Raw genomic sequence first — 17542 nt, forward strand, 5'->3', positions numbered from 1 at the left:
AGTTGATATTGGTGGTGAGCTTCTGTTCTCTTTGGTTTGTAAAATTTATATCATCTCACAGGCTTTGATTTGATGATTACAGTCAAAGTGACTACTCTATAAATATCTGGAAACACACACACATACACACACAAAAGCAGAAAATAAGCTGTTTGCAAATACCACGATTTGTTTCTGGATAAGACCACGGCTGTCGTATGTAATAGAGAGGAGGAACGCTAAGGAGAATGGGAAAGTCACTGTGAGATCGTGTGTCTTTCAGAGGAGGATGCAAGCAGGGCCAGCAACCCAAGCGGGAACCTGTGTCCCTCGGGAATGCAGTCTCAGACAGGAACCACCTTCCTCTGGACCCCAGGCCCAGACACTAGGAGACCCTTTCAGTGGATGAACGGATAGAAAAAAAGACAGCCAGGTGAAACCCCTTCCCTTGACATCTTCGCCAATGGCATCTCCTTGACATGAAACAGCTATCTGGGTAAGCTTTTACGACTGTGCCCATGACGGAGACATGCTGTACTCACATGCCTGTGTGCCATCCTCGCAGCTGGTGAGGAATAGGGCCAAGGAGGTCACTCAGGTCATCAGATCCACCCCCCACTCACACATCCACACCCAGGGAAGGCCCAGGAGCCTCCTCCGTACACTCGGGACATCAGATCCACCCCACATACACTCACACCCACACCCAGGGAGGGCCCAGGAGCCTCCTCTGTCCCTCACAGCCATCGTGGGCAGTGTTCACGGACAGGCGCATGACTCAGGCCCAGCCAGTTCAGCTGAGCCCTGACGTCTCTGCACACACGCTGAGGAAGAGTTGTCTGTGTCTCCATCTTTCTCTCCTATGGAGGACTGGTGAACAGTGAGACCCTGCCCTGGAGCTGCCTACAGCGTGTCAGTGAGTGGGAGCGACCTTTCCAAGACTGGACAACATGAATAACAGAGCAGGTGGAGGCCCCACATCCCCACGAAGAAACAGCACAGACACGGTGAGAGGTGTGCCAGGCAACGAGCCGGGAAGTGGTGAGTCCCGACCATGAACCATCCTGGCTCCAGAGGAAGATCAGTGAGGGGTGGGGCTCAGGCTGCCCCAAGGCTTTCCGTAGACAGCCATGCAGAGTGTCTGAAGGGCCCAGCGCAGCAGTGAGGTTCTTTGGGGCAGTGCTGGTCCAGCCAGCACCCTCTGGGCACTGCTGCACCAAAGCGTCCATCCCCGGCCAGGAGACCTGCCCAATGAGACTCCACCCCCTTGCCAAGCCATCGTGCATGGCAATCATTTCTCACTGTCTGACAAGTCTCTTCCCACAGAGAAGCCCAGGGTCCTCAGTAGGCCTGGCCTGCTCGGCCCCCATGAAGGCACCGGGGTGCCAGGACAGCATCAGCCGGCACCCTAAACACTGACCACTCCAGGACGCCATGAGCAGGGCCCAACCCACGGTCCATGTTCACATTCCACAACTTGCGTGAGTGCTAAAAATAAAAGCCTGCACTGATGTTCTCTCCTGTTAAGGATTAGTGATTGGAAAATGCCCACTTTCCAATCAGAATGACAGTTGTGCAGCCAGGTACTGCCCAGATGGAGAGCATCTCATCCTGCCTGCCGTGGGCGTGGATTCCTGACGTGCGAGGGGCCACTTCCCAGGAAACAAGGAGCTTTCCATGATCTTCTGCAGGTTGGCAAGGTGAGCTGCTCAGGAGGCTGTTTTGGTCCTGAGCACTTCTGGACTCAGGGTAAGGAATGGGGAGACGGAAAGGATGCTGAAGAATCTGCTGGAGGGGCTGCGTGCCACCTGGGGACGGCCTGAGGAAGGTCGGGCAAGGATGGGGGCATGTGGGGAGCCCTTTCCTTGGAAGAGGAGATGCGGCTGGGATCACGCAAAGGCAGGACTGGCTTCTGTTATGGGGGTGACTGCTCAGCCTTTAGACATCAGACATCCACTCACCTTCTCAGGAGTGTCTGTGGGTGACACCGCAGGGGCTGCTCTCCCCCAGAGGCCCTCCTGTACCTGGATGTTTCCAAAGCGCCTGCCTCCCTCCCCGAGGGCCCTCCTTCTCGGCCACCCCCTTGCAGAAGTCCTTTGGCCTGCTCACAGACTCACTGCCTGGCAGGCAGAACATCCACTCATTAAGTTGCACAGAGCCCTGTTTCTTTAAAGGATGCTTTATGGGCAACAGAAACCTGATGAACAGCACTTAGACACACAGGGCAACCACCCACTCCCTGGTAAAGAGAATCCTGAGGCAGAGGGCGGGGAGCTGGTCCTAGGCCTGCTGCAGTCAGGCAGGTCTCCACTGTTCCCAGCCCCACCCTCCCCTCACAGGATGGCTTCCCAGCCACACCTAAGGCATGAGGGCAGGGAGGAGAACTGGCACCAATACATTATGATGACGAAGGCAAAGACTATGGCAAAGCTCCCAGACAGGCCCCTCCTGTCTCATTGGTCAGCAAAATGAGACAAGCAAGGCTGGTACCAAAGCGGAGAGGGGGCCACAGAGAGGAGGCCATGGAGAGGGAGCCACAGAGAGGGGGCCACAGAGAGGATGCCCTGGAGAGGAGGCCACGAAGAGGGGGCCACAGAGAGGGGGCCACAGAGAGGATGCCCTGGAGAGGAGGCCATGGAGAGGGGGCTACAGAGAGGATGCCCTGGAGAGGAGGCCACGGAGAGGGGGCCACAGAGAGGAGGCCACAGAGAGAGGCCGGGAGGTTACAGGTCAGCCCTGGCAAGTCCTGCACAGATGTATTGGAAATAGAGTGTGTCAGCCAGTGTGACAGACAAAATGCTAGATCTAAGTTCGGAAGACCTCAGTTGAAATCTCAAGCCTTCTAAGCTCTGTAAGCTGAGCAAATCACTGACCGTTTCTGTTATATTAACTGAGGTGCTTGTGATAGTCAGGAAAGGAAGATGCAAAGCCAGACGGTGTCAGCCGTAGGGCGCATTTGCCTCCTGGTGACAGGCAGTCCCATGTGAAGCAACCTCCACCTCCCGGGTTCAAGCCATTCTCCTGCCTCAGCCTCCCGAGTAGCTGGGACTGCAGGCACACACCACCTTGCCCAGCTAATTTTCGTATTTTTGTAGAGTCAGGGTTTCACCATGTTGGTCAGGCTGGTCTTGAACTCCTGACCCTGTGATCTGCCTGCAGGGCTCTGTGGCACCATCAGGACCTGCTCCCTGCACCCGTGTGCTCTGCCATCCACCAACAACATGCAGAGCCGGCCCACACTCGGGCTGCAGACGCTGCAGGCATCTCCTCACTGCGCATCCAGGCATGGCCGTGGCAGGAGGGAGTGCGATCCCCATGAATACTGAGGTTTGGTCTCAGGGCCATGAAAACCATGATCAGAAGCTCCTCCCTCTCCCACAGAAGACATCCCCTCACGTCACCTGGACTCCACATGGCTTTGGTCTGCCTATCCCTATGAGCTGGGACCAGAAACCCAGCTGCCCATCCCTGCCTGTCAAGGGCTGGGGCAGAGATGCAGGGAGTCCGCTTCCTCTGTTTACGAGGACCGTCGCCACCTTCTCCAGCTTCTCCTGGGTTGGTTGTGGGGTTCGCACAAGAGTAAGAATGTGAGCCTACTATTCAGATGCCAGTGATACTGCAGTCACTTATTAAGAGGCTAGCAGGGTTTTCTGGGTATTCCACAAGGCATGGGCTCCACGTGGTGGGGAGGACAAGGCCCCAGGTGTTACTTCCCCAGCTCAAACCTCCCTCCCAGTTTCCAGTGATGGAGAAGCACAGGGGTCTGGCCTGCACATGAACAGCTCTGCCTGTCCTGGCACACTTGGGCCATCCAGTGTGGGAAGATGGTGCGTGGATCCAGAGGCAGAACAAGGGCAGTTTTCAAAACCATGCCCAGCTCTGTTTTTGATGAACGTTGCACACAAAGAATCGAATCTCCAGGGTAACTCTCTGTGTCTGCAGTGTACATTCCACTAAACAGGCCATACTCTCAGAGCTGTGAAATTTCCCACTTGTCAGAGCACATGTAAATTAACTCTATGCATGGGCATTCCCTTTGGCAAGTTGAAAAGCCACCAGTCCTTCAAGACCTGGATATAACCTAAGGAAAGCAGCAGCCTTAGGGTGCGAACACAGCCACATGCCACCTGGGTCAGTGCAAACATAGCCACGTGCCGCCTGGGTCGCTGCGAACACAGCCACGTGCCGCCTGGGTCGGTGCTAACACAGCCACATGCCACCTGGGTCGGTGCGAACACAGCCACGTGCCACTTGGGTCACTGCGAACACAGCCATGTGCCACCCGGGTCGGCGTGAACACAGCCGCGTGCCGCCCGGGTTGGTCGAACACAGCCGCATGCCACCTGGGTCGGTGTGAACACAGCCACGTGCCGCCTGGGTTGGTTGAACACAGCCACGTGCTGCCTGGATCACTGTGAACACAGCCACGTCCCACCTGGGTTGGTGCGAACACAGCTGCGTGCCGCCTGGGTTGGTTGAACACAGCCGCGTGCCACCTGGGTTGGTTGAACATAGCCGCGTGCTGCCTGGGTTGCCCTCAGCCCCTAGGTCGCTGCAGCCGGGTAGCCTTCTTCACTCTCCACGCTTACTTTACTTCCTCCTCACAGGTTTTCGGCCCCAGCATTGCACCTGCCAGTAATGCCTTGGCTCATGCCCTTGCCACCGCCTCTGCTTTCCAGGGAACTCAGGCGAAGGCAGGTTTTTCTGAAGACTTATTTAAATTTTTCTTAGCTCTCGTGAAAAGAGCAACCAAAAAGTACTGGCTCAGACCAGTTAAAAAAAAATGTGTTTCAAAGTATCCAGTGAATCACGTCCAATTCATAGAGCAAATGACATTTCTAAAACCAAATGAAAACCTCTATTTAAAGAGTTCTTCAGAACGCCAGCCCTGAAAGAGTGGGAGGCTGGTGTTTGCCTCATGCGGACAGAGCTTCAGGCTGGGATAGTGAACAGCACTCTGCAGATGAACGGTGGTGACGGCTGCACACCCATTCATCGGCTGTGAATGTCCCTAAATCCACCAAGCTGTGCACTTACACACAGTTAAGACGGTAAATTTTATTTACATATATTTTACCATAATTTCTGTAAAATCCCAAACTTTGAGTCAATGAGAAAGGTCCCTGAGGGAGTAAGCTGCCGTGTCAGACACAGGTGCCTTTCAATCACCAGAGCTACCAGATTAAAAAGATCCCAACACGTAATAAAAACATTCATTATTCGCTGCATTTCTGCTTTCAAAATCTGCTCAGTTACTAAGTATCTAATCCTATTTTAGGAATTAACCTATAAATGGTACACATTAACATCTCTCCTAGAGAAAGCTCCTCCATATTCATCCTACATGTTTTGGGGAAATCCAAAATAGCTCAAGATGCCTCTCACTCTTTATGACCTGGCTTCAAACTTCCCTTTCTGCAGAACCTCCTCTGACATCTCGGGTCTCCACTCAGGGCACACCATCATTACAGGATGTGTCCCTCTATGCTGTAACCTTAGCTGAAGTGACTGTCTTCCCCACTCGACAGCAGGGAGGTGAATTCACTGTCCGGTACAATGTCAGGTGATGGCAGATGCCCAGCAAGTTCAAATGGGCAAAATCCTCACAGGGATGCATTTCCAGGCATCCTCAGATCCCATTCCTTATTGTTGGTGTTAAATGTAGCTCTGCATTGCTTCCCTGGGACTGGTTCTTAGACAGGGGTGATTTTAACAGTTCTACACTCTTGGAAGAACTTGAGTCACTGACATAGATGAGTTATCTGTCTGCTGCATTACAGAAACTTCACTGTATGACATTAATCCCCCTTTTTAGCCAAGGAGATAAACTAACCAGAGAGTTATTGATTTAGTAGTCAGAAATCAATCAGAGAACAAAGAAAGCTGAATTATCTAAGCATGCCTGGATATAAGAATAAAAACTTAAAATGTGTCTGCTGTGTTGATCTAAGATTCTTCACAATCTCCCTGCGTTCCCAAAGGTGATCAGGCTTCTGAGATGTGAGAAGGACCCCACCTCCCACCCCCACCCCCTAGAGTCTCCACTTCTAGCTGACCCACTTGTCCCTCCACTGCTTACGGAGAGACTAAGAGAGAAAGAGAACAGCAACTGAGGATGGCTTCTAATTCAAAATCTGTTTCTAACCCCAAGCACGGCCCACAGGGCACAGGATGGGAGCACATCAGCTGTGAGGCATCAGAACTAGGCATCCTCCAGCCCCAGGCCCGGGAAGTCAGAGGCAGTTCTGCAGAGAATGGGAAGCAACGGAGTCGCTCTGGAGTTGCTCTGTCACAGCTGAAGACGTGTGTCCACTCGGGAAATCATCCAGACTCTCCTTCATCTGCTTTTGATTTGATACACACTAACGGTTGCTTTGGGCTGGACGACAGCGTGGACGTGCATCCCCCAGGAGGTCAGCAGCCCCTTACCTCCCAGGCAGGCACCGAAGGCCAGGGCATACATGAGCGGCGGCGCGGGCAGGCCAACCTCAGGGTCCTGGCTCAGATTCAGGAGCACGGGAATCTGTGGAGGAAAAGGACATTGATGTCACATCCCATGGAAGCTCAGAGTAGCTGCCATCCTGTGACCGCTTTAGAAGATCTAAATGCTTTCTGAGCATTCAAACTCTAAGGAGCATAGGATTTGTGGACAGACCAAAGCAAACTTTGGAATCCACAGAAACTTGAGCTTGAACTCATCTGTATGCCACTGATGCCAGCTGCCACCAACTGGTCCTCCTGGTCCTGAGCCTCACCAGCTGTTGTGGCTCTTAAAAGGGGTAAAGGCGCAGAGAGTCTAACACAGGGCCTAAGAATACGGCCATCAAAGCAGAGCTCACAGAACCCTGCAGGTGCTATGCTAACTACACACACATCATCTTCCTGAATCCTCAAACATCCCCCAAGTGTGCTGTTACTCCTTGAGCTGACAGATGACAAGACCAGGATGCAGAGAGGCATGGGAGCACAGACCTTGGAAGCAGCCCAGCCAGAACTCACACACAGGTCTCTGACCCCAAACTGCACGCTGGGTCCCCTGTGCTAAGCTACTTCTCACAGCTGCTCCCTGTCAGGCACCCTGAGCCTGCTGACATTCACAGCATGACAAAAGGGATCAGATTCTACAACCAGGAAGCACTGTTCTCTAGCCAGCCATGCCAGCCTCTGGTGCACCTTTCTGACGTTGATACATTTTTCATTATTGTAATCAATGAAACACAGCGGCTGGGAAATTTCTGTAAGAACTTTGTGTTCAAAGGAGCAGGGAACGACACAGCCATGAAGCCTGCCTCTGGGAGGCTGCAGAGAATGGAGGGCTGTGTGGTCCCCGCAGACACGTCAGGGAGCCCATGGCTTGTGAAGGAGAGAGCCTGGGCCCGCCACCTCGGGCAGTTACCTGTGTCAGCCTCTCTAAAGGAGACGAGCTCCAAGGGTGGCTGATCTGGAAAACATGACCCAAGAAAAACACAAACAGAAGGCAGCCCCAGTGCAGAGATGTGAGTGATGGTGCTATTATTCGACCCTGAGAATTAGGGGGCAAGAACGTGGGTGCTCCATCCCCTGAAGTCGTGAAGGAGATGCCTCAGGGCTCACTTGGGAAGATCCGTCCACTCTCAGCTCCTGGTCGCTGCAGGAGGCTTTCGTGTGTGTGCCCTCGGCAGCATCCGGATGGGGCAGGTGGAGCCTCCTCACCACCCGATTCTGGGCTTGGCCAGTGGCTTACTTTGACCGATGGAAGGTAGGTGGGCTGGACAGATCCTGTGTTTCTGCATGCCCCTGTGGACTATCAGCCTCTCGGCCACAATAGAACACAGAGCCGAGGCGCTGCTGCTACCCTGGGGAGTCTCCACTGGGAGGACATGTGAAGCAGGGTCCCCCCAGCCCCCGAGGAGTCCAGACTGGGAACCTGCAGCCCAGCTGCAGACCCACGTGCCTCCACCATACACATCTCCAGGGCCCTGGGTCCACTTCTCCAGAGTTGCCTTGTAGGGTCTGAGAAGGAGCCCTTCATATTTGCTGGGTCACAGGGGCATGTTGAAAAGCTCAATTTTTCATTGTCAGTAGCATCAAATATACGCTGGAAGAGAGTAAGTACCATGCTGGAAAAGCACCTGATTCTGCATCTGTCAATCTCATGAAGAATCAGAAACTCCTGGCAGTGGGGTGCTCCCGTGCAGTACCTGAGGCACTTTCCAAGCTCGGCTTTTGTCTGATGATAAACCCGATTATCATACAGGCACCTTCAGACTTGATGGTTCATTCTTTGAGGAAGCGAGCAGCGTGCAACTTCCCACAAATTCCAGTCGTCAATGAGCAGAGCTAACACACACACGTCACTGTGATGCCACGGTCCCCTGGGCACTGAGCACCATGCTGTCGGTACAAAGCCAGTCTCCACCCTGCGGGACTGCACACGCCACCCGGAACAAGGAGACAGTCGGAACAACTCAGCCCAGGAGGTATCAAGGGAGGAGGTGGCGTCTCCAAGCTTAGTGACCTGGAAATACCAGCATGTGCTCCTGTGCAATGAGGTCCATCGCCCAAGGCAAGAGAAAACCTACCTCATGTTCCAAACTGCATACTTACAAGTGCTGGATTCTGTTACAGGCTGCTTGCTGCAAAAAGTATGCTACGACATTGCTTTCAAAGCAAGCCCTCTCTGGGGTTTGCAATTCAGATGAGAACCAGCTCCCTATACTCCAGAGTCCAAGGTTCTCCCGACAGCTCTGTGGCCTGTCCTCCCAGGCCCTGCCTTGATCGAACTCTCCTTCCCACAACATAAATGCAGTGATGGCTTGCTGGCCTCACGTTCACCATTTGCCCCTTTAATTCTGTCCTCCATGCCGTCAGCTATGACCTTTCTCCTTCGAAGTCTGCCTGTGCAACTGACCTGACTCTACACCCTTCGATCTGAGGCTCTCTTGCCAGGCTCTCCTCTGCCTCATACTTGATATTGACCTGAGCACCCACCGCCTGCCACTTCTCTGCAGTTGCCCATGCCCACGTCTCCACCAGGCACATGGTCACTGTTGCCCTCACTCAGCCTCCTGCTCAGCCCGTAAGAGCGTTGGGCATCTCTCCTCTGAGAGTCTCCCTGAGCTCCCCAATGTGGCTGCCATATTATAACACACTATGCCCACAGGTTACTCCCATGATTGCATTTAACTCACTTCTCCCTCCTCCACAGGATGGGACCATGTTGTCTTGTCCATGCTCATTTATTCTTAATTCCGTCAATAATTATTCATGAATATTCTACTTTGTGTCTGGTTCTGCTCTAGATACAAGGGACATAAGAGAAGACACAAAAATCCCTGCCCTCATAGAGCTTGCATTACAGTGGCAGAGAGAGAAAATTTTAAAACTAGCAAAAGACGGCACAGAAGATGGCAGAGCAGGAAGCTCCAGGAATCCACGTCTGCCTGTAGGATGACTGAACTGGCAGGAACTGTCTGAAGCTACTGCATGAGCTCCCTGCTGCTGCTTTCGCGAAGGACCACAAGCTGGGTACTGAAACAACCAGACGCTATTGCCGCACGGCTCTGAAGGCGAGGTGTCTCAACAGCTGCTGGCCTGGTCGTGCTCGCTGATGGCTCTAGGGGAGGGTCCCTCCCTGCCCCTCTGGTGTCTGCGGCAATCCTGGGTATCCTTGGCTTGTGGGTGCATCACTCCAGCCACACTGGAGCCTTCGCCATGCCTGTGGCTGTGCCAAAATTTCCCCTTTTCGTAAAAACATTGGTCATATTGGATGAGGGCCTAGTGACCTGATTTAAACTTGATTATCTCTGTAAAGGCCCTTTTTTCATATAAGGTTACATTCTAAAGTACCCGGGGTTGGGACCTCAGTATATCTTTTGAGGAGACAATTCAATCCAAGATAGTAACTATGTTGGAAGTCCAGAGTGTAGTCAAACACTTTCAGCAACCAGGGGAAAAAGTGATAAGGAGGGTTTTGATGATTTTTTGGTCTTTTTTTTATGGTGGTTGTCATTCTCCATCTCTCTCCCTGTGACGGGAAGCTGTGGGGACGGCAGCTCATGTTTACGATGTGACTTACTGACATCAGAGCAGGCAGTGATGGCCTTGTCCTCCAAAAATCCAGGTTGTGTATGTTGATGCCCAGCCACTGTTTTGGTCACTGAGGGGCCAGCACAGAGGCTGGCCATTGTTTCAACCTCCAAGGGATGAAGCAGCTTCCAGGGAATTTAAAGTGGCAATAATTATTTCTATGCACACACACAAATACACCCCCCAACACACACACACACACGCACACACACACATCTTTTGGAGACCAGAAATTTAAGGAAATGTTGTCAGTCTACTAGTTGACTGTAGAGTTAACAGAAGAAAAACTTCAATGACCACACACTTTTCAAAAAAAGTTTAGAAAAGTCACAAATGAACGGCTCCAGCACTCAACAAGCAAGACACAGCAGTATCTGAGGAATGGGAGAATTAGATCTCTGGCATTACCACAACATAATACTCAAAATGTCCAGCTCTCAACAAAGAAGATTACACAACATACAAGCAAATAGGAAAGTGTGGCCCATTCACAGGGGAAAAAAATTGACAGAAATCACCCCTGAAGAGGTCTAGGCATTCGAATTATTAGTCAAAGATGCTAATTCAGCTGACTTAAAGAGGTTCAATAACTAAAGAAAACCATGGGAAAAGAGTTAAAGGAAATCAAGAAAATGATAGACAGAAAAAAATTAAATATCACTAAAGAGATAGAAATTATAAAGAGGAATCAAATAGAAATTCTAACCTGAAAAGTATAATAACTTCAATGAAAAACTCACTACAAGAGTTCAACAGTAGATTTGAGGAAGCTGAAGAAAGGATCAATGAACTTGAAGCTAAGACATTTGAAATTATCAGGGCTTATCTAGAATATTCAAATTCATAGAGACAGAGAGTAAGATGGTTTTTGCCAAGGCCTTGGGGAAGGAGGGAACGGGGAATTACTTTTAATGGGTACAGCGTTTTAGTTTTGCAAGTAAATGAGCTCTGGAAATGGACAGTGGTGATAGTTGTACAATAATGTAAATTTACTTAATGCTACTAAACTGTACACTTAAAAATGGTTAAGACAGTGAATTTTATGTTAAATGCATTTTACCACAATCTTTAAAAATAAATAAAATTTAAAATGTCAAAAAAGATATTATTAGGTCTGAGGAGGAGAAAGTAAAAGAAAAAAATAAACAGAGTCCAGAGGACCTGTGGGACACCATCAAATCTATCATCATATGCATTATAGGATTTCCAGAAAGAGAAGATGGAGAGAAAGAGACAGGAAAAGTATTTATCAGGCATTCAACTAATAAAGATGTAATCTATGAGGGAAGGAAGAACTAAATTGTAAAAAAAAAAAAAAAATTAAGGACTAAACTGTAAAGGAAGTAAGGACTAAATTGTCTGTATGCTATTGAAACTAAATAGGTATCATTCATGCTAGGCTGTTATACATTTAGAATGTTAATTGAAATTCCCAAGGTAACCACTAACAAATTAACTATTAAAATATAAAGAAAATTAAAGACAAGGGCATCAAAACTGTACACTACAAAAAAAAAAATCAACTAAATACAAAAAAAGGCAGTAATGGAGAAACTGAGAAACAAAAAAGTCTACATTGAGATACCATCTCACGCCAGTTAGAATGGTGATCATTAAAAAATCTGCAGATAACAGATGCTGGAGAGGATGTGGAGAAATAGGAACACTTTTACACTGTTGGTGGGAGTGTAAATTAAATTAGTTCAACCACTGTGGAAGACAGTGTGGTGATTCCTCAAGGACCTGGAAATAGAAATTCCATTTGACCCAGCAATCCCATTACTGGGCATATATCCAAAAGATTATAAATCATTCTATTATAAGGACACACACACACGAATGTTCACTGCAGCACTGTTTACAATAGCAAAGACTTGGAACCAACCCAAATGCCCATCAGTGATAGACTGGACAGGAAAAATATGGCACATATACACCATGGAATACTATGCAGCCATTAAAAATGATGAGTTCATGTCCTTTACAGGGACATGGATGAACCTGGAAACCATCATTCTCAGTAAACTGACACAAGAACAGAAAATCAAACGTCGCATGTTCTCACTCATAGGCTGGTGTTGAACAATGAGAACACATGGACGCAGGGAGGGGAGCATCACACACTGGGGTTTGTGTGGGGGGAACTAGGGGAGGGACAGTGGGAGGTGGGGAGTTGGGGAGGGATGGCATGGGGAGAAATGCCAGTTACAGGTGAAGGGGAGGAAGGCAGCAAACCACACTGCCATGTATGTACCCATGCAACAATCTTGCATGTTCTTCACATGTACCCCAAAACCTAAAATGCAATAAAATATATATTTTTAAAAAATAAAAATAAAATTTCCTGGGTAAAAAAAGAAAGTCTAAGATATGCAGAAAAGAAAGAAATGGCAGGGTAATTCTTTCCTTATCAGAAATTACATTAATTGTAAATGGATTAAACTCTCCTGTTAAAAATCAGAGACTGGCAGATTGGATAAGAAACAGGATACATCTATACACATTTTGTTAACAAGTGACTCTCTTTAGAAACAAGGATACAGACAAGTTAAAAGTAAGAAAAAAATATCTTACATGTAAATAGTAACCAAAATAGAACTGAGGTGGGTACATTATTGTCAGACAAAATAAAATTTAAATAAAAATGGTTACAAAAGACAAAGAATAACATTATATACTTATAAATGATTCAATACAGAAAATATAACAGTTATAAACATTTACACACCTAAAAATAGAACCTCAAAATATATGAAACAAAAAATGGCATGGTTGAAGGAGAAATAGACATTTTTGCTATAAAAATTGGAGACATAAAATATTCCCCAAGATAGACCACATGTAGAGCACAAAACAATTCTCAATAAATTTTTTAAAAGATTAAAATAATACAAGTACCTTTTCTAATTACAACAGAATGAAACTAGAAATCAGTAACAGAAGGAAAAGGAGAAAATTTAAACTAATATTAAACAACTAATGAGTCAAAGAAGAAATTACAAGGAAAATTAGAAAACAACTAAGACTAAGAGACATGAAAGCACAACACACTAAAACTTCTGAGATTCAATGAAAGCAGTGCTAATAGGAAAATTTATAACTGTAAATCCATATAAAAGAAGAAATAGGGGCCGGGTGCGGTGGCTCACGCCTGTAATCCCAGCACTTTGGGAGGCCGAGGCAGGTGGATCACGAGGTCAAGAGATCGAGACCATCCTGGTCAACATGGTGAAACCCCGTCTCTACTAAAAATACAAAAAAAAAATTAGCTGGGCATGGTGGCACGTGCCTGTAATCCCAGCTACTCGGGAGGCTGAGGCAGGAGAATTGCCTGAACCCAGGAGGCAGAGGTTGCGGTGAGCTGAGATCGCGCCATTGCACTCCAGCCTGGGTAACAAGAGCGAAACTCTGTCTCAAAAAAAAAAGAAGAAATATCTCAAATAAATAACCTAACTTCACACCTTAAGAAACTATAGAAAGGCAAGCAAACTACACATAAAGCTAGCAGAAGGAGGGAAGTAAGATAGATTAGAGGAAAGATGAATAAGTTAAATAATAGAAAAAATAGAGAAAGTCAATAAAACCAAAAGTTGATTCCTTAAAAGATTCAACAAAACTGTCAAATTTTTACCTAGATTGACTAAGAAAAAGAGATAAGATACAAATTACTAAAATAAAAAATTAAAGTGGAAATATTATCACCAATCTTACAAAAATAACAGGATTATAAGAGAATACTATAAACAATTACACACCAACAAATTGTGTAAGCTAAGGGAAATAAATTTCTAGAAATACACAAATTACCAAAACTGACTCATGAAAAAATAGAATATTTGATTAGATCCATAACTAGTAAGGACATTGAATCAGTAACCAAAAAATTCCCAACGAAGAAAATTCTAGGACCAGATAGCTTGACTGGTGAATTCTACCAAACAGTTAAAGAAAAATCAATACCAATCTTTCAAAAACTGTTCCAAAAAATGAAGAAGAGGGAACACTCCCTAACTCATTCCATGAGGCCATCATGACCCTGATACTAAGTCAGGCAAACCCACTACAAGAAAAGAAAGCTGCAGGCCAGTGCTCCTGCTGAAATTTGGATGTAGTCTCTACCAACATTCTCACAGGAAGAAAGGAACTGAAGGAAGCCATTGCCTTTACAAATATGAGATCGACGGAAAGACCCCAGGGCTTGAGAAAAAGAAGTCAAGACCACTTGCAGCGCAGGTAGCAGCACTCAGGAAACAAAAACTAAAGTAAGTGGCAAAGGATAAAAAAGGTTTTCTGTGAGTTAAAGAAATGTGATGAAAGTTAGAAAGGTGCTATTTTTTAAACAAGAATCCCAAGCTGATTTAGCACTTTAAATTGTATGAATGTATAATTTGATTTCAAAGCAAACATTGAACAACTAAGCAGCTCAAAAGAATAATGAATAAGTAAAATGCACAGTATGCTTGGTGGTACTAAGTGTTATGGGGAAAAAACAAGGCAAAAAGGGAGAGAAGGAGGGTGAAGCTGTCAATTTAGCACTGGGAAGGAGCAATTTTGTAAAACTCAATAAAAGGTGAAAGAGCAAGACCAAGCTCTAATGATCTGTGTAAAAAGAATCTCAGGGCCAGGCGTGGTGGCTCACACCTATAATCCCAGCATTTTGGGAGGCCGAGGCGGGTGGATCACGAGGTCAAGAGATCGAGACCATCCTGGTCAACATGGTGAAACCCCGTCTCTACTAAAAATACAAAAATTAGCTGGGCATGGTGGCGCATGCCTGTAGTCCCAGCTACTCAGGAGGCTAAGGCAGGAGAATTGCTTGAACCCAGGAGGTGGAGGTTGCGGTGAGCCGAGATCGCGCCATTGCACTCCAGCCTGGGTAAAAAGAGCGAAACTCCATCTCAAACAAAGAAAAAAAGAAAAAAAAAAAAAGAATCTCAGAAAGCACAGAAACTGCAAAAGCCTTTATTATGTATCTATTTAGAGTCGGGGGCACACGATATAAATGGGTATATCGTGTGATGCTGGGATTTGGACTTCAAATGTTCCTGTTACCCACACAGTGAGCATAGTACGTGCTCGGTAGTTTTCCAACCCTTTTCCCCATCCCTCTCTCCTCCATTCTGAAAACTCCATTCTTTGTTATTCCCTTCTTTGTGTCCATATGTACCCAATATTTCGCTCCCACTTACAAGTGAGACCGTGCAGTATTTGGTTTTCTGTTTCTGCATTAATTCACTTAGGACAACCACCACCAGCTCCATCCATGTGGCTGCAAGGAACACCACCTCATTGTTTTTATGGCTGTGTGGTATTCCATGGTGTTTATGTGCCACGTTTGTTTTATTCAATCCACCACTGATGGGCATTCCATGTCTTTGCTACTGTGAACAGCACAGTGAAGGACGTGCAAGTGCACGTGTCTTTTTGGTAGAACGATTCCATCTCAATGGGGTGTATACTCAGTAGTGGGCTTGCTGGGTTGAAATCCAAGGAGGCCACTATGGCTGCAGCAGAGTCAGCAAAGAGAAGAGCAATGAGAAGCGAGCTCAGGAAGGAAACAGTAGCCAGCCTGTGAGATATGCAGGCCACCGCCAAGACTTTGGGCTGTGGCAGGAAGCCTCTGTGGAGCACAGGCTCCCGGGGCAGAGCAAGAGTGGAAACAAAAGGAACGATTTGGAACACCCTGGGAACAGTGCGTCTGGAGCGCCTCTTCCACTGTGTGACAGCAGGAGGGCACGTGGTCCTTGCTGGGGCTTCAGAGGACAGGGGTGTAGACGCCAAGAATGGATCAGATTCAAAACCTTTGAGGGGCAGCTGACGGGTTGTTCAAGAAAGCGAGGGGTCAGCGGGCTCTCAGCCTTGGGGGCTTGAGCAACTGAGAGGAGGAGTCATGATTTACAAGGGTAAGGAAGAGTGGGGAAAGATGGAATCAGGATCAGCTTGGGATACGTTAAGTCTGTGACACCTGCGATGCCCCAGGAGACAGGCGGAGAGGCAGCTAAACACCCAAAGCTAGGCTCTGGGGACCAGCCCAGGAGAGGTGTCTGTGGATGGCACTTGGAGCACATGCTCAGACGAGACCCCTGCAGCCGTGAGCCTACAGAGGGAAGGTCGGAACTGAGTCCAGGGTTCTGGGCAGGGAAGATGGAGAGGGCCATGGAAGGAGGATAGGAGGAGGGCCCTGCGTGGGGAGGAGGAGTACCGAGGGGCCAAGTGGGGAAGGTTCTGAGGGGTGGCCTCCGTGTCATGTTGCTGACCGGCCAGGTTCCAAGGGAATCTCTCTTGAGAACAGGCACTGGTCCTTAGTGACCTTGCAGAGAACCATTTCCACGGTATGGAAGAAAAGCTCAATTGCAGTAAAGCCAAGAAAAAGAGAAGAAGATTACAATGAGTAGAGGGTAGAAGACAGAATCCCTTTCAAAGTGTCTGGTTATGAGAAACAGAGGAAGTAGGGGAGCGGCGGGAAGGCCTGGAGACGTGGCAGCAAATGTGGATCCTCCTACAAATGATCAGCAGAGAGTGAAGAATACATGATGAAGGGAGGACAGTGGCATCTGGTCCTGGGCGAAGGGACCGGCCTTCACTGGGAGCCAGACATCCCCCCACACGCACCTGGAAGGCAGGCAGGAGGCACTGGGTGGCCATGGTGTCACTGCTGGGGCAGTACCCATGCAGTTGCTCTATGTCCTCACAGACAGGAAGCAAGGTCGTCAGCCCCAAAGGAGGGCAGTGCCAGGGGCCTGACGGTTCACAAGAGGCAAGCATAGCACACAGCGCCTGAACGGGGGACGCGCTGCCCACCTAGTGCCAAAGAACTTTGAAAAAATAATGTAGACCTCCTCAGACATTTTTTTTTTTAAGAGTTTCACTCTTTCGCCCAGGCTGGAGTGAGGTGGCGCAATCTCGGCTCACTGCAACCTCTGCTAATTTACTGTGTGTATTTTAGAAGAGATGTGGAGTTTCACCATGTTGGCCAGGCTGGTTTTGAACTCCTGACCACAGGTGATCCACCCACCTTGGCCTCCCAGAGTGCTAGGATTACAGGCGTGAGCCACCTTGCCCAGCCTCTTCAGACATTTTAAGTTCATATGTCAAATGTGCAATTCCAGTTTAGAATAGTTCCCAAGGATGTAGTCTATATCGACATTCTTAAACAAAGGCATCCCAACATTCTTTTAAATGTATACTTAAATTCAGATACCACCATATCATAATTCATCTAAAAATATACCTGAAGCTCCTTTTTCACTGTGTGACCACCGGAGGGCACATGGTCCTTGCTGCCTGACCTCTGGCCCAGGTGACGGGTCTGGCTCAGGACCCTAGGAAGCCGGCCCAGGAGGCACTAACCATCAGCGGGAGGCTGGCAGGGCTGACCTGACAGGTCAGGAAGGAGAGGCCCCTGAGGCTGCAACTACCTGGGCCGCGGCAGAGGTGGCCCAGGCACGTGGCAAGCGCACAGCAGAGCTGGAGGAGGGCAGAGCTGCCCAGGGCA

At 48.3% G+C, this 17542-nt stretch overlaps 1 protein-coding gene across 1 annotated transcript in view; it reads right to left on the reverse strand.

The window, feature by feature from the left end:
* OCA2 (OCA2 melanosomal transmembrane protein) overlaps positions 1–17542 on the reverse strand; it is a 225315-nt gene that overhangs the window by 49151 nt on the left and 158622 nt on the right. The window contains exon 20 of the mRNA XM_064367820.1: positions 6409–6502. Within this exon, the coding sequence (XP_064223890.1) occupies positions 6409–6502 (94 nt within the window). The remainder of the gene's footprint in view (positions 1–6408; positions 6503–17542) is intronic.

Source organism: Aotus nancymaae, unplaced genomic scaffold (genome assembly GCF_030222135.1).
Source record: "Aotus nancymaae isolate 86718 unplaced genomic scaffold, 86718_ANA_hifiasm-v0.15.2.pri h1tg000075l, whole genome shotgun sequence".
In the NCBI taxonomy this organism is placed as follows: domain Eukaryota; kingdom Metazoa; phylum Chordata; class Mammalia; order Primates; family Aotidae; genus Aotus; species Aotus nancymaae.